This window comes from Euwallacea similis, chromosome 8 (assembly GCF_039881205.1).
Source record: "Euwallacea similis isolate ESF13 chromosome 8, ESF131.1, whole genome shotgun sequence".
Taxonomy (NCBI): Eukaryota; Metazoa; Arthropoda; class Insecta; order Coleoptera; family Curculionidae; genus Euwallacea; species Euwallacea similis.
Window position 1 is genome coordinate 5133032 of NC_089616.1, and position 27860 is coordinate 5160891.

Genomic DNA, 27860 nt, shown 5'->3' on the forward strand with positions numbered 1-27860 from the left:
AATCATCCCCATAACACCGAGGATATTTTTCTTGTCTTAATCACTTGTATGTAAATTAACCGTCTGACATTGTTGTTTTGTATATGTCAATATCTTATATTGACTAAGTGTCAATGTCTAAGGTGTCAAGAGAAAAACAAAAGCTGCTTTTAAATGTCGACGCACGACCATGGCTAGTGCGTCATTAAGTGATCTCTCTACGTAGGGTAAAAATGAGAGGTTCAGTGAGAGGGATTTTAAAACACTTTCAGAAATGTTTTGTATGTTCTAGAAAATGCTATTTGGTGTAACTCGTGTCACTCCCACTCGCTACACAAAACTATAAATCTCCTAAATGGTTAGATAAATAGCTCTATCATAGAAAAATAATTTTATTGATACAATATACAACAGCACTGGGCCTCATTGATCGCAAACTTGACAATTCGTACATTCCCAATTATTTCTTCAGGATGTCCTGAATCTCTTGAAAATTTTTCCCTTTCGTTTCGGGCAGAAATACCAGGCAGAATATCGACCCGAACACCATAAGAACGGCGAAGCTCCAAAAGGTCCAGCCCATCCCGACACTGGCCACCATATAAGGAAAATACATTGTCACTATAAAAGACATAAAGAAGTTGCTCAACGACGTTATAGTGCTGGCGATTCCTTTGACACTGGAATGGAAAATCTCCCCTGCGATGATCCAAGGAACTACCCCCAGGGCGAAATTGAAGGCCATCGAGAAGACAATTACAGTACTCAGGGGTAGCCAGGAGATTTTTGAAACATCTCTATTTCCTTCCAATTGGAAAAAATAGAAGCCTAAGCAGAAAAGGGAGATTGACTCTATGATGCAAGAAGTGGTAATTAGTACTTTCCGGCCGATTTTGTCTATCAGAAACGAACTGATAATGATCGATGCAGTGGAGAACACTGAAAAGATCATTGGAGAATATTCAGGAGGAATGGAGTTCCCTGCTAGTTGAAAAATGGTCTCTGCATAGCTGCACACCGCGTTGATGCCGGAGCTAACCTGACAGGCCATCAAGGCCACGCAAAACAACAATCCCTTACGCAATGCCTTATCCTTCAGAAAATCACTTAGACGCACTTTATCTTTACTTCCAACTTCAACTGTCTCCTTGACAAACTCGAACTCTTTCTCCACATCTCTGCTCTGCCTCAGGATCTCCAAATTTCTCTTCGCAAGATCGTACTCCAGCCTCAAAACCAAGTCATAAGGGCTATCCGGCATGAAAGAGAAAGTGAGATAGAACAATGCGACCGGGATTAGATTGACAAGGCTGAAATACTGCATACTCAAGTACGGTCCTAATATGTACGCCAGGAGGCTTCCCAAGTTTGAATTAATTCCGCAGACGCTCCCTAGAAATCCGCGATTTCGGTCCTCGGATATTTCCGCTATGTAGCTCCCCAACACGGCCCACGTAGCCCCAGTGCCTAGTCCCATTAAAACTCTTGCAAAAATGAAAATCCAGGCGCGATCCGCCCAGCACAAGACCACATGGGAGGCCCCCAGTGGAGCCATGGAGATCAGCAATATGGTTTTCTTGGTGTAGTACCTCAGTCCTACAACTGAGAAGAAAGGGCCTACAATCAGGGCTAAGGTCATCGAGGAGACTATCCAGGCAGATTCTGTAATGGTAACGGCTGTCCCTATAGGGTTAACGCCGGGCTCTGTTGAGGTCAGTTTGGGCAAAATGGGCGAGGTCCAGACATAGCAAATGCCAGTTTCGAAGGCGATTAGGCAAGCTGAAACGGAAAAATTCTGTAAAATGTTTAGGACCGATTAATCAAAGCACTGGCTACTTTATCAGGGAGGTAAATTCTCCCGATGAAGTTGCCTGGACTTTTGTTGGATATCTACCAGAGAATGCTGCTAAATGGCCGAAGTATCGCTTCTTTAATTGGAGCATCTTGTAGCTATGCAGAGGCGGACAAAATGAAACAATTTATAGGATTGAATTTTTTTTTTATAGTAAAAATTCCTATGTAAAGTTTAAACATTTTAATCTATTTGCTATTCGTCATATGAACACGAAAACTGAGAAAACATTGAAGTGATGCTGCGGTTCAGCCCCGTTTCGCATTGAAATTCTTTCTGTTTTTGATGAAGTTTCGGCCCAAAAATGAGGAGTTTTATACGCAAAACGCCTACTTCTTTCATAAAGCCGCATATTCATAATTTGGGTTTTAACTTAGCATTTCAATAGTCAAGGAGTATACGATTTTCCAATATTATCTTAAGGCAAACAATCGTAAGTAGGATAATTTACTATGTCCTATTATGTTTCTCCTCTTCACCTCCGAAAGGTTATCGCGCACTGTGAGCAGGATTTTCGTATCATCACTCGTGTCAGGACAATAGCAAGATTATGATTTTGACAAGTTGATTCCAACATTAAGTACTGTCATGGTTCAAGCACCGATTTAGCATAGTAATTCGCTCCTCACGTGGTACCTACACGAGTTCTTAATTGAGGAAAGAACCATCTCAGGTGTTGTAAAAAATTAATGACGGTTAACTTCGGAATTTTTAAAATATCTCCGGAACGGTTAGAGCTGCGTCGATTTTAACAGTGCCAATCGATTTCTTGGGAAAAATCGGCTGAAAACGAACCCAAACTCCGTCAATCTAAGCAGTGAAATAACGCCGCTATTAAGCTTTCAAAATGTCTCTAAAACGGTTAGAGCAGTGACAGTTCGGACAGCTTCAATCGACTTCTTAGAAATAGTAGGATTTTGAAAATTTTGGAAGGTTATAGTTAAGACCTTCAAGGGCGTACGGAACACCTTGAGAACGTTTTGAAAGACCGTGGTGGAAATAGGCGGATTATGCGGTTTCGGCGAGGCAAACATATTTCTATCTTCTTAGAAGCTCCTGTGGCCCTTCTGGTGGGTAGTCCAGGGTCAGATCCCCCAGCATTAATCGAAGAATTCGATCTTGATGGCGTATAAAGTATCGACTTAACTATGGCAATTAAAAGTATAACCCATACGTGCGTATGTGTTAATTACCTGAAATTGCTCCTTCGGAATGTTGTCACCACGGCAGACATTTTTATGTCAGCATTGAACTGAAACGGAGTTCCAATAAATAAATTGATCTTAAGTGTTACACGGAAATTTGCGTGCGGTTCAATGCTGCACAGGTGCTCTATACCCGAGTTCCATTGTTTATAGCCGTTTCATTGAACAAGTTTCTAAAACGAATAATAGTTCCTATTAAAGATAATAAATACAAGGTAAAAAACGATCTGCTGCGATCCTGTTTAAGCGGTTTCACATGCCATCGCAGATAATCGCTAAAGATCGCGATCTCGTTGCCGTTTCGCAACGATCGGAGGTGTCGTGCGTCACCTTAAACTGCTTTAACTTTGACCCTATTCCGAGAAATCTCTTCTCTCACTCTGAGGGTTCTTCGCGGTTTGAAAAACGGGCTGGATCGCAATTTTCACGCGGGAACCATTTCGACGAGCCGAATTAAAAACAAAAATTATTGCTGGATATCACACGGACGTGATACGCCAATGATTTTTAGGGCATCCTAAGTGCTGCAGAATTTACGAAAATTGCGCACTTAAGTACAGTAAAAACAGGTTGGTTTAAGTTACAACGGATTAATGGCGTGCCAGAAGCAATTGTGAAAATCAAAATATTTTCCAAAATTGCACTGCGAGCAGTGGCAGACGTAAATTCGGACAGTTCGGCGCACTGAGCGCCCCTAGACCCGCCATTGCGACTTATCTAGTGGTTTCCAGGCATTAGCTTAATTACTTAAGTGGCTTATCAAAAAGAGAAACCGCATAAGGCACATCAACCTTTTACGTGTAAAAATGCGTCTGGCGGGGCCCCCAATATGGGCGGCTCCCGCGGCCGCCCTATTTGGCGAAGGCTGCCGGAAACGGCTACCTTATCGGTAATTCCTGTGACCACCGTCACCGACAACAATAATTATCAAATGTCGGTCATCTCCGCGTAATATCGGGCCAATTATAATTAATTATTCGCCGCTGAAAAAGCCGCCCAATCTCTGGAAGAATGACGAGGCACGCCAGGAACTGGCAGGGCTGGTTCGGCGAGGGAGAAAAAGGTGAATAAAGTCGACTTAATCATGGGAAAATTCGTATTGTCGGAATCGATGAGGGAATTATTCATTAAGTCGCATTGTTGCTGATGTTTTCCGTGAGAAAGTACTGGTAAAAAGGACGCATTTTACCTATCTGAAGCACACTGCAACTTTGTATTATAAAATTACTAGAAATTGTTCTTTTTAGTTTAACTTCGCTCGAATTATTCTTATCGAATCGTTATCGTACCAAAGGCAGTTTCAAATTCAAATTACCCGCCGCATGCTCAAGTGCCTCTATCGTCCCCGGTTGGTACTATGTGTTACGACGATGTGTCTTATATACCACACCTTGTTACTGTATTTGTAACCCAATACGAAACGAACTATTGGAAAATGAATGATTCATACCCAAATAAAACTTCCCGTAATTTCCTACGTACCTCATACTTAATTTCCAATTAATTAAACCAGGAAATTCGGCCACTTTCCCGGGTCGCAATGTGTCAAATGGGCATCGCGGTCCTTGTTTGCTGCATGCGTAAAAAAAGAGATCAAAAGTATTAGTCAAGTAGATTACGACATCAGTGATTGTTACAGGGCAGGGCCTGATTCGGGACGATTCTGTGCAATTTTTCTGCAGTTTAAAATTAAAGAGCTCGTCGAAACGATGAATTTCGGCAATTTTTTAAAACGATTACTCCATCCATTCCCGAAAGATTTGCGCGAAAAGTTTCAAAAAATGAGAATTTCAGTATAAAACACGAATAAGAACAATTTTCTTGAATTTGGTTCGCAGCAAAGCAAAGAATGTCAGCAATGATCTCCCACCGAGCATCGCATACATCGACCAATATTTCCCGCTAATGTGGGCAATATAACCAAGAAACGCGAGATCCATCAAACGAGCCCAACGAGACGAAATTTGCCACCCCCCGTCACGGAGCCCCACCGTCTATGGGCCCCATAAATCGAACGACGCAAATATCTTTCAAAGACCTTTCAGGCAATTGCCGACCGTTTACAGTAAATTATTGGATTAATTACATGTGTGCACAACGCCCATATATTTGGTTTTTTCTTCTGCGAGCGGTTTACGGCTGCACTGTGACCTTACCCATCTGACCGTGGTGTGGCTTCCCTTTTTACCATGGCCCAGGAATCTGGCTGAGTAACGGCCGCACCATTCATCTCACAGCATTTTTGTCCCTTTCCTGCTGCTCTTGCTGTATGTATATCTTTCCATTTCTCGGTGCAGGTGCCAATTGAATTGACCTTAAAGCCGGGGATTTCGTGATTTACTGCTAGATGGGTTTTTGCAGTGAATTATCTTTGGTTGAGAAGGAATAAATTGGAGTTTCGGGGAAGAATTCGAGGGTTATTGCGCTAACACCTGCGAAATATGTATCATATCTATTTTAGTTTTTGAGACATTTTTTTACGGTCAAAAAGTACTTTTTCTTAGGTCCTTTGGGTTTTTACTAAATGTATCTGAAACCAATTTTTTTCGTCTACAGTAATTTGCACTACAGAAAACGCATAAGATTAAGCCTACCAATTCTGCAAATTACGGCCGTTCCTCCGGTTACTGTTAACCGTGACGGTCATATACTGGGTCGCCATTTTTGCTGACCCATCAAAGCGCGCCGCGGTCACTGCATCTCCGATAGATTATGACCGGAGTCAGAAAATAATTTGCAGGAATGCAAAAGGGTGTTTAGGAGATAAATTCTTACAATGCGACTTGAAAATATCGGAGATAAGGTGGTGTCGGGCCCCGACGTGTAATATTGTAGCATTCCTGCTAATCTCATGTCGAGTGGAGATCGAGAAAGAAAGGGGATATTTACTATGTGTCAGCACTCCTAAATGCCCATTTGTAAGCAAGTCTTGAGAAGAAAATGTGTTGCTGGTCGAGCATGCGAAGCAGCTAACTTCCTGGTGCTCAACTTTCTTATTTCTGTAAATCCCCTTGTGCATGTTTATTAAATTTAAAGCAACGAATTCCTGCAGTGTTGAAACCGAATGCGTTCAAAGCGATGCGTAAGTATTTCTATGTAAAATTTGAGACGAATTTGCGAAAAACCATGCGAAAACTCTTTTACCCCAAAACTAGAACCTTCGAAGTAAAATAATCCACGTAGTTGCGCCACTGGTTTTCACTACTATTTTGGTAATGGACTATCAAAATGGAGTTTTGACACGTAGGCAGACGAACTTCCCTGGATTTTTGCCGTGAAATCATACTGGAATTTTAACATAACACTTCAGTTCAGTACCAATTTTAGACACTGGATGAATATTTTCCTTCCAGAAATATACATATAAAAAAATAGACCCTTTTCTTTTTCCTGTATATGTAGTATATAATGCAAGTTTTGTAATATGTGTTATCCTTATGTAAACAAAAGGCTTTTCTGATGAATAACTATTACGGAATTCGGAAACTTAAATCTTCACTTCAAGTGGGTTTTCCGAGAAGGATACGACGATTTCTGCGATTTCGGAACTCTTAAGTGATTCGGTGATTGTTCCTCATTACTATCACCATTCTTTTGCTTTTTCAGCAAATTCGCGGACTGCACTCTTTGCTGCAAAATCTGAAAAACACTCACCCGTTGCCTTATCCTAACAAAAAAAAACGTTCAAAACCCCCACTTGTTGCCTTCTAATGTCCGCCTCCTCCAGCTTCTCCTGCAGCTTCTCCAACGTCACGACACCTTTACTATCACTTTCCTGATGCAACTCCAATAGTCGCTTTGGAGGTTCTCCTCCAGGGTCATCAAAGGTGATTTCAAATGACATCCCATGCTCTATTATGAAGCATTTAAAAGGTTGTTTTTTTTTTTTTTTTAATATGGAGAGGGAGATTATTGAGTACGGTATTGAGTACGAACCTGCTTTTTGAACATTATTCACAATGGCGCTCCCAATTTTGCCCGGTTCCAAATCTCGATGCGCCCCATCAATGGGCACAACTGCCATATTTTTGGCGGCATTGCAGCCCATTTTATAGTGAAATAGTTATAGCGATGGCATTGAAATGTCTACAGTAATGATGGGTGGATTATCGATCGTGCATCGTGTGAAATATATGTGGTCTTTTTTACTTGAGCCGTGATATGAAATTTCTTTGAAAAATGCAAGTTTATGTTTTTGTGCCTATGAATGGTTTGAAAGGTAATTCTAGGATTACTGTGAAGTTTTCAGGATTTTAAGTCCAGAATTTTATGCCTGGAAGAGTATGAAATTGGGAAAATTTCTAATGATTGTTAAAAATCAAGGAACTCTTACCTCTGCTTGATTAAGAAATCTAATGAATTTGACTATGAATTGTCTTGTCAGAACTGCAATTTAAAAACCCCAAACCGCCTATAATTTCCCTCGAACTAACTTTAGGGCGAACCATCACTGACTTGCGCCCTTTTACCATGGATTTCCACAAATTGTTAACCATACATATACAGCATAACAATGCGGACATAGGACCATTGTTATAATGGGAAATAAATTGATTTTCTGTAATGTTTGATTAGGGACACCGCACGAAATGCAATTGATTTGATTACCAAGAATCAGGTCAACTTTAACCCAAATTAAGAATTTTTCTCTGTTATTTCTTATAAGTATTTGAACAAAAATAACGCATTTGATGCTAAATATAAATGCAAAATTGCATTGGATTTTTATTTTTGTCCGGGACATTTGCCAAGAACCTCCATCAGGCCTATTCGCGTTGTAAAACACTTATACGTTTCATCCTTTTTCTGCCCATAACCCATTACGTTTTCTTTCCCAAGCAATGAAGAATAAAACGTTGCCCCATTATTTATATTTTATTATTATGTTTCGAGGCGTTCGATGATTTGTCGATTTGGTTCTTCATTGATTTGATTAATACCTCATCGATGTAGTAATTCAATGTTGCAGGTTTTTATCTTTTTTGTTGCAAATTAATGTGCCAAATCGGGTTTTTAGGAGAGTTCCTTTTTTGCTCAATCCGCTTTCCAAAAGAGCCTGAAATAATAAGCGCAAAAACTGACATATGACAATACCCGAATGGGACATTTGGCCGTAATTAACACCGCAAAAGGGGCGATATGTTTCCTTATTTTCGCTCGCAGCCATTTTGGGAACCACCGTAAATTAATAACGATAAGTCCTAACCGAATCGAACGAATTCATTATAATGGACACAAAAAAAATAATTTCCATAAAAAAATTTTGTTTGTCCATTGAAATTTATAATTGGCACCACTGTGATGCTATCAGCAGTTGTTCCTGAACCATACGGCCCTCAATGTTGAACGGATGCGAAAGCAAAGAAACAAAAAAACAAACCCTCTACTTCTCCGGAATTTCATTTCAACCGCTCTGGTTTGTACCCGACTTTAGTTAAAAGCAATAAAGAATTTGTAAATTATATGGAACACCTTGAGTTTTCATAGTCCAAAATGGCACGCCATGACTCCTGATGAATTTCGCACAAATTTAAATAACCAAAATTTTTCTATATCTCTATTTTTTGTCAGCAAATCAATGCTTGGGCCAAGTATACAATGATGTTACCTAATACATCTTTTTAATTAGAAAATAATGCTTCAACCATAAATTTCAAAAATATTTGACCTAATTATAATTTAACAAAACAACACAATGTTTCTGGATAGTATGGTGAAGGAAGTGTTTGTCTATTCGGATTAAGGGCTACGAAAAGAATTCGTTGGTAGAACCTCCCACTCAAATCGATGGCAACAAAGCTTAATTATGAACATTACACAGGGAATAAAATTGTAATGGTTTATTATCTACCGTGTATTTGATTTTAATAAACCAAAAGAATTATATTGAGATTCCTTTATGTTCATTATTTCATATTTACAAAGATAAATACAGGGATGGAAATCCCTTTAAATCAAATAGGTACCCTTAAGAGTAATCTACAAAACATTCCAAGACTAGATTATTATACTTAATAATTAATAGTCGTTTTAGTGGTTAATCTGTGATAAAACTATGTACTGAAAACAACTTTATCTAGAAGATAACTTTTATGGATTGGCATGTCTTCGTTGTTTCTATGGAAATTAACCTCTTGACTAAATTATCTTGATCTTCATTTTTCGGCACGTATTTTTTGAGTGAATGTTGAAAAACGCGACTAAAACTGATGAACAAAACAACCTAATAATAAAGTCAGTTCCTCCAGACCAATTTCCATAAAATATTCCTATGTTTGGTTATAAAACGAATTGTCCCAGTCTGAATCTACGTTATTCTACTTTTCTACCTTAATATAGTCACAATACTTGGTATAAAATTGAACAACCTACGCGAAAATTCTATATACAAAACTACAAACAACATGACGGTTCTGTAGGCTCGGCTTCAGATATATCATAATCTAGACTGTTGGGTCTAGAAAAGCCTGTTTTGATGCCATCCCAACCATCCTCAACCTAAAATAAAGTCGGCGATTTAATCCCAATGTTTCTTATCTGTCTGCGGGGCAAACTGCAGTTTTGGTTAATGAGAAGATCTTTATATTCATTTCTTTTTTAATTGGGTGACAACATATGTACTATTATGGACTTAGGTCACCACTGCATTAAATATTGCCATAAAAAACAATTATACATTATGCAATTTGCCCTCAGTGGATCTCTGAATTCCACTCCCACCTTATATTCTCCAGTTTTTATTCTGTTATAAACCACTTGTGTAACAGCCCTGAAAGCATCTTCTACGTTCAATCCACTTTTTGCTGAACTTTCAATGAAAAATAAACCATGATTATCAGCAAACGATTTTGCTTCTTCTTTTGATACCTAGGCATTTACCAATTGCAAAAATATAGTTACTTAAAAGTCATTTTCCTACTTCTCTTTGGCCTCCGTTGCTGACGAGATCAGCCTTGCAACCCACTAGAGCAAAAACTGGTCTATGAGGCTCAATGTGATGCCGGGCCTCGCTCATCCATTGAGGGATGTGTTCAAAGCTGGATCTGAGAAGTTGTTTATCTGTCACTCTCAAAAGGTACCAAACTTTACAATAGATTTAATAATTAAGCTTTACAGCAAAACCAGGTTTTACATGTCATTGCATTACCTATTGCAAATATCATACACCAACAAAGCTCCAACGGAATTACGATAATACGATTTTGTAATTGAGCGAAACCTTTCCTGCCCTGCAGTGTCCCACAACTGAAGCTTTATCCGAGTCCCATCTTTCACTTCGATCAATCGGGCAAAGAAATCAACCCCAACAGTAGGGTCAGAGACCTTTAATAAAAATACTGAGGTTGCTCCAATGGCATTCCTCACTGATAACTAGCTTTCCAACATACCTCAGCAAATTTTCCATCGGTGAAATACTTCAACAAAGAACTTTTTCCCACTGTGCTGTCGCCTATTAGGATTAGGCGAAATTGGTAGTCGAATATCGGTTCGACCATCTTAAACCATTGACCCTTGTAATTGTTGCAATTAAATCTTGATTATTCCACAAGTTTAGCGCAGTTTATGTGAGTTTAAAGGGAAAATTATGAAACATTTTTTTTTGGGTTTGTATTATTTATAAATTCTATTTGTAATGTTATTATTTCACAAGTGTCAGTGTCAAATGCGACATACAATGACTTACGTCGTGTGTGAGTAAAATAAGCCCATATGATTTTATATCTTTCGTTTCTATTAGAGAAATAAAGATAAAGACAATCGTATTAGTTGAAAATTGTGGCGACATCTTTCGTTATATATTGAAAATAACCTTTATAACACGTTTATAAGAATACGCAGCGTTGGCGCGCATTCCTTCACCATATCATCAAGATTAATGATTTCCTACGTTACTAGTAGCAGTGATTAATTCTTAATTAGCGCATTGTTCATTTCTAAGTTAATTAATGACTGTTTAGGTAATTAAATTCCACTTACGGTTATAGGAATTTCAGGAGATTTCCTTTGCAGAATTAATTAATGTAATCAAAATACGGTTAAATCAACATTAAAACAACGATATCTGTATTGTATAATTACAATCAATGTTTGAAACGGAAAAAAACAACAATTCTCTTTTCTTGCTATAAACCTAATTTTCTTTCAAAAAACCTAGATTTTTAAGAGCAATATCTATGTATCTACTTGGTATTAGATCAAAAATAACGAAGTAACTTCCCAAACCTAGTTCCCGCAAGTGCGGCCTTCTCTAGCTGTATGGACTCACGCTCGGTAATAGTTTTTTGGTTGATACTCTTGGTGTAAACCCCTGCCCCAACCTGCCTAGATGACTGTTTCTAGGTCTAGACGAAATGTTAGAGGGAATTGGCCCGGTCAATTACCACTTTGATATTGCACATTATGGGTGTCTCGGATTACATGTTCGTGTGTTTGCTGAGCGCATTGCCAGGTAGGTCGAAAATTTTTACTATTTACTTTCCCTTTCACATACATACATTTGCGGTTGGTTTGTGCCTTACTGAAATAATTGCGTAAGTAGTTTTCGGCTTTTGTCGTGATTGCGAACGGGTTTTAAGGAGGATTTTGAAATTGCTTATTTTTTTAATATTATATTATTAATATATAATTTAATATTATATGATAATTAGGCAAATTTAGATTTCAATATTTCAAATTTTTCTAATGCGAACGAAGGAGGAGAATGTCTTTTACATATTATCTTGACTCGGACCTGGCCTTATTAGCGAAAAAATAATTATCGCTCAGGGCAAAATTGCTTCATTACTCCATTTCTCCAACCATATGAATAATCATTATCTAATGCCACCTACAATCACGATCAATAGTCACGTTTTTTGCTCAAATTTTGATGGCAATTAATCATTTCATTGCAATGAATTTGGTTTATTGCAAATCATGTATTGACCCTTAATCCCTAGTTGAAAAGGAAAATAAAAAGTAGCATTTCTATGCCCGTTCAGTATACAATTTTATTACTCAACTGCAATTTCCTAATATCTAATAAGGTGGATAATTATTTATTTGCCCACTACTGATGCTCATCATAACTTGAAATACATTATACCACACTCGAGTGATTATTGTGTTTCAATTTCCCATTACGTCCTCAATGAACCTTTGAAATTGCTTATTATTCAATCTCTCTTCCTTGAATATATTATGTTTTATGCACGTGTTGAAATTCTCATATAATCACTGCGGCGTTCTAAGTATGTATGTAACGTTATTCATTCAATTACATAGAAATATAATAAGAATTAAATATTATTTAAATTTTTAGGGCCACCTAGTGTGGTTCTGGACGGCGCCAACTTGCAGCTTTATCCACTGAACAAGAATAAGTGCAATCATATTGACCCAGTGAGGGATATATCCTTTCAACTTTACACCAGGTTAGTCATATTTCCGTTTGTATCTAAATCTATATTTGTATATCCATATATGTTTCTACGCACATCGATAAGTATTTTCCAAAAAACTGGAGTTTTTCAGTGACGATATGAATTGATCTCCAACTATCTCACGTTTGACGTCGCAAAACTCGATTTTTTAAATGAAACACCCCTGAAATGGGATCATTTTCTCCATATGTTCCTATTCCTATCTATAAGCAATATTGAATAATTTGAGGTATAATAATAATAATTAAGATATTACATAAAATCATAGAAACTATAAAAGTTAATTACGTTTTATTAAATGAAAACAATGACCATTGGTTAAGTTACCGGACACTCCTTATCGACCACTTTCCAAGTGATGCATGAAAGACGCGGAGCGAGTCATTGTTTTAGAAAAAAAAACATAAAACCAATAAAAATCATATAAATTATTATTTAATTAAAACGCATGTAATTTAACTATTATATTATGAAGTGTGTCAAATTCAGTAGATGCATGGGCTGTATGGAGAGAGGAGGTAGTCCATCACCTTGTGTTTAGCCAATAAGAAAAAAATGACACACTTAGACGTTTATGACCCACAAAGCCACAAATTTGATTATCACTTTTTCAATCAATAATTCTTAAACCGTTAAGAAATTTATCAATTTTTTTTTGCCTTGACAGAATTCTTGTTTCCCAAAATCCTACACCTTAAGTGAAGAATTTTGCATGCATGACAATACAATTTTAAATATGTTATATATGCTAGAGAATTTTACATCAATGTCTATGATTAACCAATTGCATGATTGAAAATAATGACCCACTTTTACGTTAAAAGCATACAATTATTAATTTCTAGTGTTAGCAAATATGCATGTATTAGATTAACCTGCTTGTCTGGGCGAATGTATCAAAGAGAAGGAAAAATGTCATTTCGATCAAGCCTGGTCCATTCACCTCTTAAGAAATGTGCGATAGATTGACACACAATGACAAATAACGAAAGTGCAATTTCATGGGCGTATAATTTTTCTATAGCGATTTTCTTAGGTGTAACTGCAGGAAAGTCAATGTTGCTGACCATGGGATTAAGTATAATGAATCGTCAAATGAAGATTTCGTTTATTTTACACACGGAACAGAAACGTAATTCTGACTTCAGTAAGTTATTACGGTGATCCCTGGAGACCGCAAGAGAGTCGCCATCTAACAGCAACCCCTGCAAGTACAAATTATTTTGTTCACACATCAAACGCATCCGCCATTTTATCCAGACATATAATTTTCAAAGTAATGATATGAAATGTTTTCCACAGGCACAACCCTCTAGCACCCACCCCCCTGCGCATAGACGATGACGCAGCTCTAGCAAACTCGCACTTCAATTTTTCCGAGCCCACAATCTTCTTTTTCCACGCCTTTTTTGAGTCCTACCAGCTCATACCTGCCACGTACATTCGAACTGGTAAGATATTTTGTTTAATTTATTAAAATAGGACTAATGAATAATAAACCCCCATAGAAATGTTCCGCGATTTATGGAGATAACCTTGCATTTTTAGCAATTAAAAATTCTAACTATACTCTAGGAAAGAATTGTGTGGTGAAAGGTTCTCAATAATAGTTTTCCTAAATATTTCAGAGCAAGGTTATGGTTGGTGGTAAAGAAGGGAGATTTGGTGTCATGATATCTTGATTAGTTACTTTCGTGTTATCTGTATTGATCACCGAAATTGACCAAAAAACGCCGACATTGTCTCAGTTTTGAGCTTCCATTCACGCAGCAGCTTTAAATAAATTCAGTTGCTGTAACGCTAAATTTCAAAGAACTAAATTTACCACTTCTAATTTTCGTATGCCAATAGGCAGGTAATTAAGCTCGGAAACTATACTAACACTTCGCCCACATAAAATGCAGAATTTCGTTAAAAATTGACCATCATTACGAACTGCACTGACCTTTCTAAACATTGTTCAAACTGCAGATTGTTACAGCGTAGTGAAAGTCTCTCGACATTGACCGATCTTGACATAGAAATGCGTTCCTGGTGTAATATATTACGTGTTTCTTACACCCATGTAATAATAGTTAATAAGCGTGTAATTAATGCAACTAGTCGTTCAAAATATGTGAGATACACATACTGGGTCATTCATGAGGCAAAATAATAAGATTTTTGTCGATTTACATATAAAGCTACTGTGTAAAGTATGCATCCATCATCCAACGATAGAACAACCACTCTGATTGATCTCAAGATATCGTTGGATGACGGATGCATGAGGTAAACTCGAAGCTTCTGTCCCGAGCATCCTTCATCATGCGGTACGATAACCATTCCAATTTTATCCAGATTTGCACTTTGATCGGACATCGTACGTTTTTATCATTTGTGATTAATACTGATCTCCCACCGTTATATCGTCAGATGACGGCAATTTATTTCACCTTTTCAGCTTATACACAACGTGGCGACCACAACATCATCCTCCTCAATGCACCGCGTCTGGAGGCGGGACCTTGGTACATAACTGCTGCGCAGAACACCAGAGTTGTTGGTGAATATGCTGCGCAGTTCGTTGACTACATGGTATCAAGGGGGTTGTATCTGCCCAGCTTACATTTGACGGGGTTGAGCTTGGGAGCACACATGGCGGGAGTGTGCGGAAGTAATGTAAAGAGCGGGAGAATTCGACGCATCACTGGTAAATGGAGATTTATGCATAATAAAAAAATATTAACAGCCATTATTTAATCTTGAATTGACACTTTCATAAAACCCAGTTACGCCGATGAAACAGTTGACAAAATAATTGCAGGGTTGCCTTTTTGAATAATACGATTATTGTAGCAAACTTTGGGAAATTTAAGAGCTTTGGAAGGGACGAAACGGTAATTGGCAACAATTCGCCTAGATCCCGCCAAAGCTCTTTCTTTTCTCCATCCACAAAAGAAGTCAAAAATCTGTCCGCAAATCCCTAAATAAATCCCCACATGTTGGACACTCAATCCAGGACGGATTGCCGGCCATCAGGGCTTTTACGTACAAAGGGCCTGGAAAGGAAAAACTTTGCTTTTCCACAAAGTAATCCATTCCATTACGGACGACCCCCTTGAAAATTTTAAGCAGATCAATTTTTCCGTGACCCATCGACGGAAACCTCGTGCATTTTTAACCAGGGGATAAGGGTGTTTTAGGGGATGAATTTTTCACTTAAAGGGTTTTTCTGTTCCCAGGTCTGGATCCAGCGGGTCCTCTCTTCACTAAATGGCCGAAAAGTCTGAAATTGGACGCGAGCGATGCTGAATTCGTCGACGTCATCCACACCGATGCCGGGATTTTTGGGTACCCCCATCAAATTGGACACGTAGACTTTTGGCCCAATAAGGGCATAGCCCCGCAGCCCGGATGCAATTTAAATGAAGTCAAAAAGAGAAACCCTGATGCTCTTATGGAGTATGGTAAGTCCAGTTCAACTCACTTGAAATTACATTAAAATAGCTTGTTTCCTTAGCTTTTTGCAGCCATTGGAGATCTTACCAATTCTTTGCGGAATCAGTAGTGAACCCCCATGCATTTTTAGGAGCCATAAACTGCGATAGTTGGAGTGATTATGCGAAGGGGGTGTGCAATGAGGAGAATAGCTTTAGCTCCCCTATGGGGCTTTACGTAGATCCTAGGTAAAAACTTATTTTGTTAAATTATGTCTCCTAAAACATTTATGTACTATGTTTTCTTTGCAGAGCAAAAGGGAATTTTTACCTTAGAACCAACGCTGCTTCTCCATACTCAAAAACGTAGTATTTACCTTCATAATATTCATATAGGATTTTCTAATTAGTACATATTTTTCTCATAGCTATGTTGTTCCTATCATAGTAATCGTTACCTTCTCTCATGTCTACAATCTTATTTATATTGATCTTTCTCTCTCTTACATTTGCTAATAACATTACTACCACCATTTCACCACTATATGATAATTTCGAAGACTTGTTACATCTTTGGTAGGTAATTGTATATTTTGTAAAATTAGTTGTGTACAAAGTAATAATCATGTTTAATATATAGTTTATTTATTGAATAAAATGAAAATGGGTTTTGAATTAGGTTAATCTTGCTTTTTAGGTTTCTGGCTGGTGGTTGAACTGATAAAGAAGTGCTACATCACTGAGTTAAAAAGTTTTATTTACAGTTTAAACACCCTCAACGTTCCTCCATCCTAACAACTTTAATTCATTATATTTTTCTTTAAAACTCAGAGGCATGACTAATCATTTAAAAAATTTTAAAAATTATAGGAACACGTTGCGGCTCTGATTTAACTATAACATTTGCTTCAAAAATCAGGAGCAAACATTACACGTTTCTACAGTATAAGAAAAAATTCAGTATTCAAGAACTAATCTTATAGGAAAATGTTACGCCAGTGATTCACATGTGGTGTTACAAATGGGATGTTTTTACAAAAGTTATTTGAAAAAATTCTTACTAATTTATGTTACTAGAAGCTCAGTTCAGTAAAGAAGGGTTAAAGAAAAAAGCCAAGAATAAACAGGTCCCAAATAAAAACAAAATCATCAAAACATTTTAAGATTTCTAAAAAAAGTGGTATCGATAATTTCAGGGTTATTACAAGGGAGGAGATAAAAAATATTAAAAATCAAAGGAAAACCCCGCCCTTTATAACTATATGCTTTGAAAAAGTCTGACCGCCTTTAAATACGCGAAAACCACTCGAAAATTCGAAAAAAATCTCAATAAAGTGAAACACCCTGCAAATTGGATTTGAGAAATTTAGGATCGCTTCAGTGGGGAAGCAAATTATCAAAAAAAAAAAGAGAAAATCATCATCTCTACTTCTGTATCTAGAAAATTGCGAGGTAGTTTTGTCATAGGGGGAAATTATCTCATCGGCTCTAAACAAGTGACACAAAAACTGAGATCAATGACACTTTTCTCAAAACTATATTGCTTTTTCTTAACCGCAGCATTAATTGCAAGTTAAGTTATTATCCCTTTCAACATTGTTCCCGTCCATTTACCCACGCATATTAATGACACGAATTGACTTACGAATAATTAATATTATATGAATCACCAAATTATCAATTATCATTAATTATCACTTAGAACAATATGATAGTAAAGCAGGCATTTAACTGTTTTAACATTTGAAACAAGGTCCTCTTAAGGGACCTTGTGCTTCTTTGGCATCCAATATTAATTACTGTAACCATTGGACAATTTTTTATGGTTTTATATTTCATATTCGATGATAAAAACTACGAAAATTATTTAGTCGCTGAGCCTGTGCCACAAGACATGTTTTAATAATATATCAAGCTTGTGCAATGCCCATTACGCTTTACTGACCAGAAATAGTGGTTTGTTTCAATTTCATATACAAAATTTTAATTAACAATGTTTGTTTAATTTATCGCAGTCGTTGATATGTCGGCGAGTGTGTCTGTGTTTTGTTTGCTCACCAACTTACCTGGTAAGTATTTTTTATGGGAAGTTTATTGTACTGTAAAGAGACTCTTTTTTAGGACCGCCACTCATTCATTGGCAAAATTTCTCTCTTCAATTGTGGAGTGTTAATAGAAGATTGTGCCCGAAAATCGACCCTTATAGAGATACAATTTTTCATTTATACACACGGTAATTAATGAAATAAAAAAGAGACGTAATGAATGATTTTGTTTTTAGGAATAATCCTGACGAATCAAAAATCCTAATCCCTGATGATGACGAATCATTAATCGCCTCAGGAATAGACTTTTTTTACAACACCATAATATTCTTCCATGGATTCTTGGAATCCCATCTAGCAGACGATGCTCAATCAATCAAAAATGGTATTACAAAACATTCTAAATATTTTTTTTCCTTAAAATTCTAAAATCTTTTCTAGCATACCTACAACAAGGAACTTACAATATAATTCTAGTGCAAAACGAGCGGTTAATTGCAGGACCGGACTACTTCACAGCGGCCAAAAACTGTAGACCAATTGGACTATATTCCGCAAATTTTATTGATTTCCTGGTCACCAAAGGGCTGAAATTGCAAAATTTGCATGTGATTGGTTTGAGCTTGGGGGGACAAATTGCGGGGATGACTGGACAGTATGTGAAAAGCGGAAAATTGCCTCGAATTACTGGTGAGAATTTGACTTTCAAGACTAGTTATGCCAGTGAATTATATTCACAGTTTATTTCTGAGTTATTATTCCCATTTTATGGGAAATTTGAAAATTCAAGTACAAAGCAACAAAATTCTGGCTTGGAAAACTTCATTACTGCCTTTGCGGACAGGCTGCATCACTAATTTATTATAGTTTAAATACTACCAATAAAAAATCCAGAGGCGTATCTGACAAATTTAGTTGAGTTACAGAAAAAAAGTCACTCAACTTCTAGCTTTAGACCCCGCTGGACCCTTATTCAACGGCAACCCTATTGACGAGAGATTGGACCCCACCGATGCCGATTTCGTCGATGTAATTTACACGAATTCCGGGGTTTTCGGCATGAAATACGCGGTGGGACACGCGAATTTCTGGCCAAATGGCGGCACAAAACAGCCCGGATGCACCATTCCAGAGGTGATATCCAGATACGGGATCGCCGTAAATTGGCTAGGTTTACACCCTACATAGACGTAAAAAAAATTATTTTTCATGTCATTTTTGTAGTGTTTTGCAATCACTTTAGATCGTATCAATTGTACGCGGAATCGATTTTGTCACCGAAAAGCATGCCGGCCAAGAAGTGCAAGAACAATGTTTTTTTTAAGTTGGGAAAATGCAGGAATAATGATGTTGCCTACTTGGGGTACTTAGCTGAGCCTAGGTAAGTTCGGTCTATTTAAAATAGAATATTTCCTAAGCACTAAATGAAGTAATTGAATTTCTACATGCCACATATAAACCTACAGGACAGCACTATAATGGAGCAATATTTTACCGCAAAAAACCCTCAATAAACATTTCAATTTTTGTTCTAGAAATCAAGGAGATTACTATCTGGACACTGGCTATACAGGAATCTACATCGGTTGATTTTAAACTATTAAACATAGTGTAGAATAATTTATTTTGACTGTTCAGTATTTCCTTCTGTGCTTATTTGTTAACTGCTCTCGAAGGTAATAAACGGTGGCGCCTTCTAGTACCGCGCACTGCAACTATATGCATGAAAAAGGGAGGTGTGCGCCTTGATTTAAATCTTTTTGGTTGTTGAATGTATCAGACGATACAAAAAAATTTAAAATACTTTTTTCATCTTTACAAAACTTCATGTATGTATGAATGTTTTCGAATTTGCAACTGGCAGCCAAAAGAACTTAGATTCTTAAATTAAAGATTCCTGATGATTGTGATATTTTGCACAGAACGTGAATATTTCACGTAAAACATGATTCAATACGTTGTTTGTTTCATATTCTAATAAATAAAATGAGTTATATTTAAGTCTACGTATAGTACTTTATTTTCCTCCATCATGGACTAAACGGCGAATGGCGAGAGCGGCCTGGAAGATTCGATACAAAACGGAATTGATATTGAATGTTCATTTTACGTTCTACATGACAGATTCGCTATTCAAACAGAACTAATTCACGGAAATTGAATTTTCAATCTCTCCCTGCTCGGTCCTACATACGTAAATATCTGTTGAACTACTCGGGCTCGTCAAACACGTCATATCGCCTTTTGTTGACACTATTGATCTGAGTTCCTGTGAGTCTCCTGATTGGGTTGTAAAATCCATTAACGAACGAACGAAATCGAGGTTTTAGATTGAAAAAATGATGCTGTTGCTGGATTTTTGACTGAAAATTTTGGGAAAAAATCAAACCAAAAAGGTGCATGTTACATTAATTTTTAATGTAAGAGCATAATCAAATACTCTTGCCGAATGTTCGACTTGTTCATGGGCATATTCAGAAGATCCAACATTTGAACTAAACTTGTGGTGGTTTCTATCTGACAATTTCATTTGACAAGTGGCTATCATGTGAGTGTAGCAAAAGCAGTGACGTCCTAGGCGCAATTTTGTATCGTAAAACTGGGCGAAAAAGAGGCAAATTTGGAACGCGCTTATTTCTAAAAATTATTCAGTTTGAAAACATTTTGATACGTCAATAATTCGTTATATATTGAGTTCTGCAGAAGTTGCATGTAATTTCACAAAAATGCAGATTTAATTCAGTAAAAACAATGCTGTTCAAAACACAATTTACAAGTGAAGAACCGGCAGTAACAAAAAAACAATGAAAGACATAAACTTCACACATGACTAAATCTCAACAGACTATGAATACGCTAATCAGTTAAAGTATATCGAGCACTATAAGCAATGGTGAACATTACTATATATCAGGGTTTGATGGGTTTTAAAAAATGCATTAAAAATTGAAGTAGATTGTATTGACATTCCAGATTGAAAAAGTGATGCCGCTGATGAATATTTTTGGTCCAATTTTTTTTTTTAACAAAAAAATGTTTTAATTTCCTAAAATACAACAAAAGCACTCGACTGTTGGGGCAGCGCACATGTTTTGTTTGGTCGATACACTTCCCGAATAAAGCTTTTAGCGAACACTGTTGTTCCGTTTAAGAGCGATTTATATTTTTAATTCGCCCGAAATGGAGGTAATGGAAGATGGAAATTTAATGGACAAAGTAAATATTTTAATTCAGCGCGATATGGAATATTACAAGGTATTTCCCGGGCCATTTCCACTTAGTAGAAACATTAATTTTCCATTCGCATCAGGCGAAACAGGCGGTGCTGCAAGAAACCATTTGTCCTGGAATTATAGGAGGTAAGTTGGATTTTCCACGGTCAGCTTCATTTGCAGCGGTCAAACTGGCAGTTTGGTGGGAGGAGGAATATGTTGCTGCTTATAGGAAACCTTCAGGTACTCAACAATACCACAAAATAAACTATAACAACTCCACATTTGCAGGACTGTTCCAAAAGAACATTGAGGGAAACAGGGAGAATGATGAAGCTCTTGGGGGGTGTGGGGGAGTTGTGCGATCATCAGATCCTTCAAAATTTATAGTAAACTTGAGTAAATCTGCTGATCAGCTTTTAGGTACTCGAATCAAGTGTCCGAAATGCATAAACACATGAAAAATATCAATTTTTAGAACATCTACACCTTTTGACTCAAGAAGCACTGGATCATGCTGATTTGACAGTTTTGACAGGTGAGTAAACAAAGTGTTTTGAAAAAGTAGTTTAACTCTAAGCAAGTTACGCTACTGGTTAGGACCGTAATTTAGACAATAGTGAGTGAAAAATCAGCGTCGTACACATGGGAATTTACAAAGGCAAATCTGGAGTGGGGAGGTACAACTTATCGTTATTTTTTAAATTTGAATTGCCAATATCTCGGGAAGTCGTGGAGAAACTTTCTCAAAACATATTTTAAATTCATCTCTATAAACTTTATAAACGTAAACCCTATTGCAATATTTCTTTTAGTTTCTGAGATACGGAGTCACCATTAGTATTGTTTAGTTTCCTATACTTTTTAGGGACAATTGGGGCCGCAGCCCTCCTTAAAAATTGCCTGTGGTTCTACATTCAAGTCTTAAACGACGATAAAAACCTTCCCATTCAAACTCTACAAGCAGGCCATAAAAAGTACAACGAAATGTGCGAAGCCCTGGCAGAACGACTGCTGGATTTACACTCCAGATTACTATCCCTGTATATCCTACAGGATGCAGATTGCCTTGATTGGGAGAATGAAAAACCCTTTTTTGAATCCGAAAGAGGATCTTATACCATTCAAATGTGGTGGTTATATATGCAAGGTAATTCATAAAAAACCAAATAATTTTTGACGTTAAATTATAATAGGAACTAAAGAAGACTTATGGGATACGGTTCCTCCTAAAATGGCTCAACGCGTTTTTTCTGGAATGCTCAATGAGTCTCTCACCATACTCACAGTGAGGTATACTCAGGTGAGTGTTGAAACTCAAAAAGCAGGTTATTTCGCAGAACGAACAATTTAAGAGCGTTCCTACCGAGGCCCGAAACCAACTGCTCCTGGTTGATGTGACCAATTTGCTCATGTGCGTAGCTCAGTTGCTGCCAACAATTTGCGAAACTGCAGAAGAGCTTCTCGGAACTCAAATTGAGAAAATAAAAAGCAAAATATTAAGAGACATTCATGTTAAATGTCAAGAGTTGTACGTATGTTTGTTGCTGAGAGGGGCTTCGTTGGATTCGCTTCAAAAGGTAAGTACTATTGGTATTACGTTCCATTAAATTTAGTAACCTAAGCAATATAGAAATCATTTACAGGTTTTTAAGAAAAGCGCAGTGCTTTTCAATCCCAAAGCAAATTCCCCAGCCGGCTGGTTAATATTCTCTCTTCCGGACATATTTAGCAATTCGCAAAAACCATTACACACGCTTGAACTCGTCGTGCTTCTAGCACAACCCCAACCCAACTGGGCTTTACTCTTAAAAGTACCGCTTCACCCCATTACAACAAACTCATTTCAAACTTATACATCTTCCAGGTGTTATGTAAAAACAACTTCAAAATCCTCCATTTAATGCTTAAAGAATTCATGGAGAAATTCCAAGGAGAAATCCAAAGAAATAACCCTAAAACCTCCGATTGTGGTAACTTTTTGTGTCCAGGGGATGGCAGTTGCAAGGACGTAGAAACTACTACTCCTACGTTAAACAATTACCATTATCACGAACTTATCTTCTCTGCAACTGAAGTTTTGCTACATGTGGCTGATGCTGAAGAAATCAAGAATATTTTACTGGAAATTATTGTGGAGAGTGTGAATTGGGCAAAATGTTTCGAAAGACGCAATGTATGGAACCAAATTCGTCCTCCGTGGTATGAAGCCATGCTCAACATTGCCTCCCCAATTTTGAGTTTAATTGAGGAGAATGTAATCAATGCTCTACAAACTGGAGCCACCATGTACCAAGCAATGTCCCTGGTTATCGCCTGTTTGAGCCAGTTTTGGGACATGATTGGTGTGATTCATCAAACGGTATCTTTGATCATAAATAACAATCATATCATTGTAGATCCCTCTCTGTTGAAAATCTCCAATTTGCTCCAAGAAATAATTCCAGTAGATGTAACTCCTGTGAGTAACTCTGTGCTAATGCAGATTTTGGTCAGTGCCCTCTACAGTAGTTTCATTGGTAAAACCAATAACTAAAGTTTTCTCAATTACCCAATAATAATTATTTTAGCCAGATCCGAAACTCTCCCTTTCAAAAAAGAAGTCACATTTGAAGACACTGTTCCAGCTGCAGAAGAACAAAGAAGACTCTCAAGGAAATCAATAGACAGCTCTTCCAGAAGAACCAGCACTGCGTCGCTGAGCAGCTCCGCAATAGCTGCAGCTGAAGCGCTTTGCAGTATTGGTAAGATTCAGTTGTTTCATTAAGAAATGAAAATTACAAAGTTATGAAAACAACAGATGAGGATAACAAACACACCGATCAGATTGAAGAGTTTTTAGTTCAAGTTAATGAAGCTGAAGAAAACTTCAGTATGTTCATCAATGCAAGCTCCACGCAGTTGGAACTAAATCAGGAGATAGTTGAGATTGTTGTCAGTGATTTATTGACTACCACTAGAGGAAAAAGGAGCCTTAAGGTTGGTTGGATGGTACAAATATAAAATTAATAAATCAATTTCCCACAAAATAGTTGATGACCAATCAAATAATTAAGTTTTTTACGATATTAATACATTTCCAGATACTCTTCCATTTCATGAAATACAACAAAGAATGGCTCTTCTTCAAACTGGGAATTAGTCCCAAAACAACCACAGATGAACCCAACAGAGTTCTCAACAACCCCGAACCCCTGCTCCACAAGATGTTCCATATTGGATATCACCCTTTTGACCAGGTAATTTTTGCCCTAGGCAATAACTGGCAGTTTGAATACAATTTCCAGTTTTCCACAGCTTCTGACAAATAATCTGAAACCAAACTGGCAGCATTTATTGCAAAATCCCATGGGAATAACTAGGGAAAAAGTGTGGACGCAGCTGTCTTGTAGATGGGAATTTCAAAGTGGCGCTTCAGCCAGATTATCAATATGCGATAATGAGATTGTTGGCAATTTGAGTCTGATGTTGAAGCAGTGATTATTAAAATGGGAGAGTGTTAACCCTAAATTAATTGGATTGTGGGGTTAGATTCTTGTTTGAAAATCTGCATTGATTACTGAAAGTTATTACTAAAATGCCTATACAGCTTTGTGATTTTAAGTGAATCACCCTGTACGTTTTTGAACTCACGAGATATGTCTGAATCCACTGTGTACCTTATTCTCTAAAACTAAAATTGACATTTCAATCTAAAAAGAAATTGAATCAATTGAATAACGTTCATGGATGAATCTTTCCCCAGATTCAAGAATCGGGATATTTTCAGAATTTGATAATTCATCGAATTTTTATTAGTGGAGCTTCCTTCAGCGGTTAAATTGAACCCCCTGTGGGCATACGATCCAGGTAGAGTTAATTAAAAGATATTGCACAACACACAGTTGTCTCGTATTTTGCTGACCCGGATCCCAATTTCTCTCCGTAACTAGGGCGAATTAATTCGCCCCAAATTAATGACATTTTTCTTGAGCTTCCCGCGACATCTGCTCGCTTCTGTTCCTGGAACGTATATAATTAAAACATGTCTGAATTGAACGTATTCATAGTTGAAATGCGGATTTCTGAAATTCAGTCTGATTCCAGAGGGCTTATTTTTGATACGTTAATGCGGGTATTAAAATGTACGTTTATGGCCGGCAGAAGGGCAGTTGGGACAAGCCGGGAAATTAACTGTCCGGCATTAGCTCCAATGACGTTCGGTCCTATACGCAAATGTTTATTTCCTCTAATTAACTGTACAAATCTAATAAACGATCAATTTCTATATAAATCTTCTTATTTGTACACCGTCTTTCATGCGCACAAAAAGCGGCAATTAACTTTGCATAATGGAGACCGCGAGCTATAATAAACTGATAATGATTTTGTCCGAGGCCTGTCAGCTCCAGATAGCTTTGACGGACATTCAAAGCTTACGTGTACTTAATTTACCTGCTGCTGGCTTCCCAATCTCCGCGAAGAAGCAATTAAATGGCAAAAGAGCAGTTAAAAACAATCGATTGAATATACAGGGTTATTCACCCAACCCGTTCATTAGAAGTTTACTAGGATCTAAAAGTGATACGAATTTAAAAATTTGGAGTTAAGTTAAGTTCGACATATACTATTTTTCTTAAATATTTTCAACTTCCTGTCACTTCCGGTTTAATCGGAAATAGCTGTAACTTGCTTCAATTTCAAATGGAACCCCCAGTATATTATTTTATTTTTAGATTCTACATAATATTTTAGGTACATTTTCTGTATAATGTTCTATACTTAGTTCTTACCGTTTTTGAGATATTTGACCTTGAATTAAAAACATGCCTCTGTAATGACCAATTGTAAAATTGCATATCTCTGTAGTTATTAAAGATATAATATCCATATTTTGCAGAATGTCAATACATAGTCTTGGGTTCACTCTTTCACTATTTATATGGCTTAACTTAATTCCAAATTTTCAAATTCGTATCACTTTTAGATCCTAGTAAACTTCTAATGAACGGGTTGGGCGAATAACCCTGTATACATATACAGGGTGTCCCGAAAATCAATGTCAAAAATGATATCACGAGATTATTTGGGTCAAAACATTAAGATTTAAGTCAAAAGTTATTCGAAGAAAGTTTCTCGTTTAGATGCTATTGGCGGTCAAAGTTCTTAAAAAAAAACATACTTTTTGCTATATCTCGAGAATGCTTCAATGGATTTTAATGAATCCCATTGTGCATTTATTCATTAGTACGGGAATTATTTTCATGTAACATTCATGTCTTTTCGCAATGTGAAAGTGGTAAATTCTTAGCCATCTTCGTACAAAAATTATCAGAGCTTTTCATTGGGAAGCTGCATCGTATCGTTTTTTTTCTAATGATACATTAGCCCTTTCTCCAACTTTCCTACCTCTTGGAAATTTCTCGTACGGTTGACATTTCACGTCGAAAAAAATTATTTTCTTTTCTCATACAGAACACCAACTTGCCATTCCTTCGATGATTATCGACACTTGTCGATGTGAACACTGACGTCAATTATAGGAAATGTCATAAAAATGAATCAAAAGACTGAATTCATAAAAATTTTAAAAAAATAAAAAAACTTGCAAAAACCCATATTTTAACTATATCAGTCATTTCTTCATTAGAAAACGCCATTATTGTTCTTAAAAGAAACAACTCAAAAGAAACGTCAAAAAATTTGGATTAATTTTTATGACATTTTCTATAATTGACGTCAGTGTTCACATCGACAAGTGTCGATAATCATCGAAGGAATGGCAAGTTGGTGTTCTGTATGAGAAAAGAAAATAATTTTTTTCGACGTGAAATGTTAACCGTACGAGAAATTTCCAAGAGGTAGAAAAGTTGGAGAAAGGGCTAATGTATCATTAGAAAAAAAATGATACGATGCAGCTTCCCAATGAAAAGTTCTGATAATTTTTGTACGAAGATGGCTAAGAATTTACCACTTTCACATTGCGAAAAGACGTGAATGTTACATGAAAATAATCCCCGTACCAATGAATAAATGCACAATGGGATTCATTAAAATCCATTGAAGCATTCTCGAGATATAGCAAAAAGTATGTTTTTTTTTTAAGAACTTTGACCGCCAATATCATCTAAACGAGAAACTTTCTTCGAATAACTTTTGACCTAAATCTTAATGTTTTGACCCAAATAATCTCGTGATACCATTTTTGACATTGATTTTCGGGACACCCTGTATACAAACTTGACGAAACAAAAATGGAAGAGGAAATGTAGAATCGTGTGCTAATAGTGATGGTGTACGTCCGTTAGCATTAAATTGATAAAAAATAATAATATACAGACTGTTCCGGATAAAAATGCACTCTATAGGGATCTTGTAAACCATTAGAAATAGGGAGATAGTTAAATTAGCGAAAAGTTGCACCTTTTTGTGTTCTGCAAAACCATATTTTCAAATTTGAAAAATTCCGGATGTGCCTAAATTGAGATGCAATATTTTCAAAAATATTAATTATTATATTATGTTGAAAAAAGGATAATGAGATTTTTTGGAGTAAACCATTTAATAAATCATAACTACAATATATCGTTGGATTCAGAAGAAAAAGTAGAATTTACTGAATGTAAAATAAAATTTGATAACTATTTAAAAAAATAAAGTTTATGATAATTTCGAAGAAAAGAAACGTCGGATCGAAAATCTAAGAACACCATCTTGTAGAAGAAAAAAGTAGCAATGAAAATATCA

The 27860-nt window shown here is 36.8% G+C and overlaps 5 protein-coding genes across 6 annotated transcripts; 2 read left to right on the forward strand and 3 right to left on the reverse strand.

Annotated features, from left to right (window-relative positions):
* Positions 1-355: 355 nt before the first annotated feature.
* On the reverse strand, positions 356-1924 carry LOC136410246 (facilitated trehalose transporter Tret1-like). The gene is made up of 2 exons (XM_066392301.1): positions 1874-1924; positions 356-1758 (listed from the first exon to the last, which is right to left on the reverse strand). Exons 1-2 carry the CDS (start codon positions 1920-1922, stop codon positions 440-442), a joined length of 1368 nt encoding a protein of 455 aa, XP_066248398.1. The 5' UTR covers positions 1923-1924; the 3' UTR covers positions 356-439.
* Positions 1925-6456: 4532 nt separating this feature from the next.
* LOC136410368 (uncharacterized) lies at positions 6457-7195 on the reverse strand. Its single transcript, XM_066392502.1, has 3 exons — positions 6973-7195; positions 6734-6888; positions 6457-6675 (listed from the first exon to the last, which is right to left on the reverse strand). The coding sequence occupies exons 1-3, from the start codon at positions 7082-7084 to the stop codon at positions 6532-6534; spliced, it is 411 nt and encodes a 136-aa protein (XP_066248599.1). The 5' UTR covers positions 7085-7195; the 3' UTR covers positions 6457-6531.
* Positions 7196-8916: 1721 nt separating this feature from the next.
* On the reverse strand, positions 8917-10709 carry Rab39 (RAS oncogene family member Rab39). 2 transcript variants are annotated; one of them, XM_066392574.1, is made up of 5 exons: positions 10425-10709; positions 10184-10359; positions 9956-10079; positions 9757-9903; positions 8917-9534 (listed from the first exon to the last, which is right to left on the reverse strand). In XM_066392574.1, the coding sequence occupies exons 1-5, from the start codon at positions 10530-10532 to the stop codon at positions 9430-9432; spliced, it is 660 nt and encodes a 219-aa protein (XP_066248671.1). In that variant the 5' UTR covers positions 10533-10709; the 3' UTR covers positions 8917-9429. The 2 variants fall into 2 exon arrangements, with proteins under 2 accessions (XP_066248671.1, XP_066248672.1); XM_066392575.1 differs by having other exon boundaries at positions 8917-9528; positions 9751-9903.
* A 533-nt stretch (positions 10710-11242) lies between these two features.
* On the forward strand, positions 11243-19554 carry LOC136410538 (uncharacterized). The gene is made up of 14 exons (XM_066392730.1): positions 11243-11485; positions 12338-12449; positions 13761-13909; positions 14902-15150; positions 15683-15907; positions 15961-16126; positions 16575-16585; positions 17893-17946; positions 17999-18110; positions 18159-18307; positions 18364-18612; positions 18872-19093; positions 19147-19303; positions 19458-19554. The coding sequence occupies exons 1-14, from the start codon at positions 11437-11439 to the stop codon at positions 19510-19512; spliced, it is 1959 nt and encodes a 652-aa protein (XP_066248827.1). The 5' UTR covers positions 11243-11436; the 3' UTR covers positions 19513-19554.
* A 1491-nt stretch (positions 19555-21045) lies between these two features.
* LOC136410360 (uncharacterized protein KIAA0825 homolog) lies at positions 21046-24614 on the forward strand. The gene is given in 13 exon segments (XM_066392493.1): positions 21046-21177; positions 21233-21557; positions 21613-21672; positions 22003-22284; positions 22331-22437; positions 22490-22714; positions 22760-22966; positions 22969-23479; positions 23534-23653; positions 23750-23878; positions 23935-24113; positions 24218-24373; positions 24432-24614. Coding segments are annotated over 13 exon segments (2559 nt in total). The 5' UTR covers positions 21046-21102.
* Positions 24615-27860: the final 3246 nt, after the last annotated feature.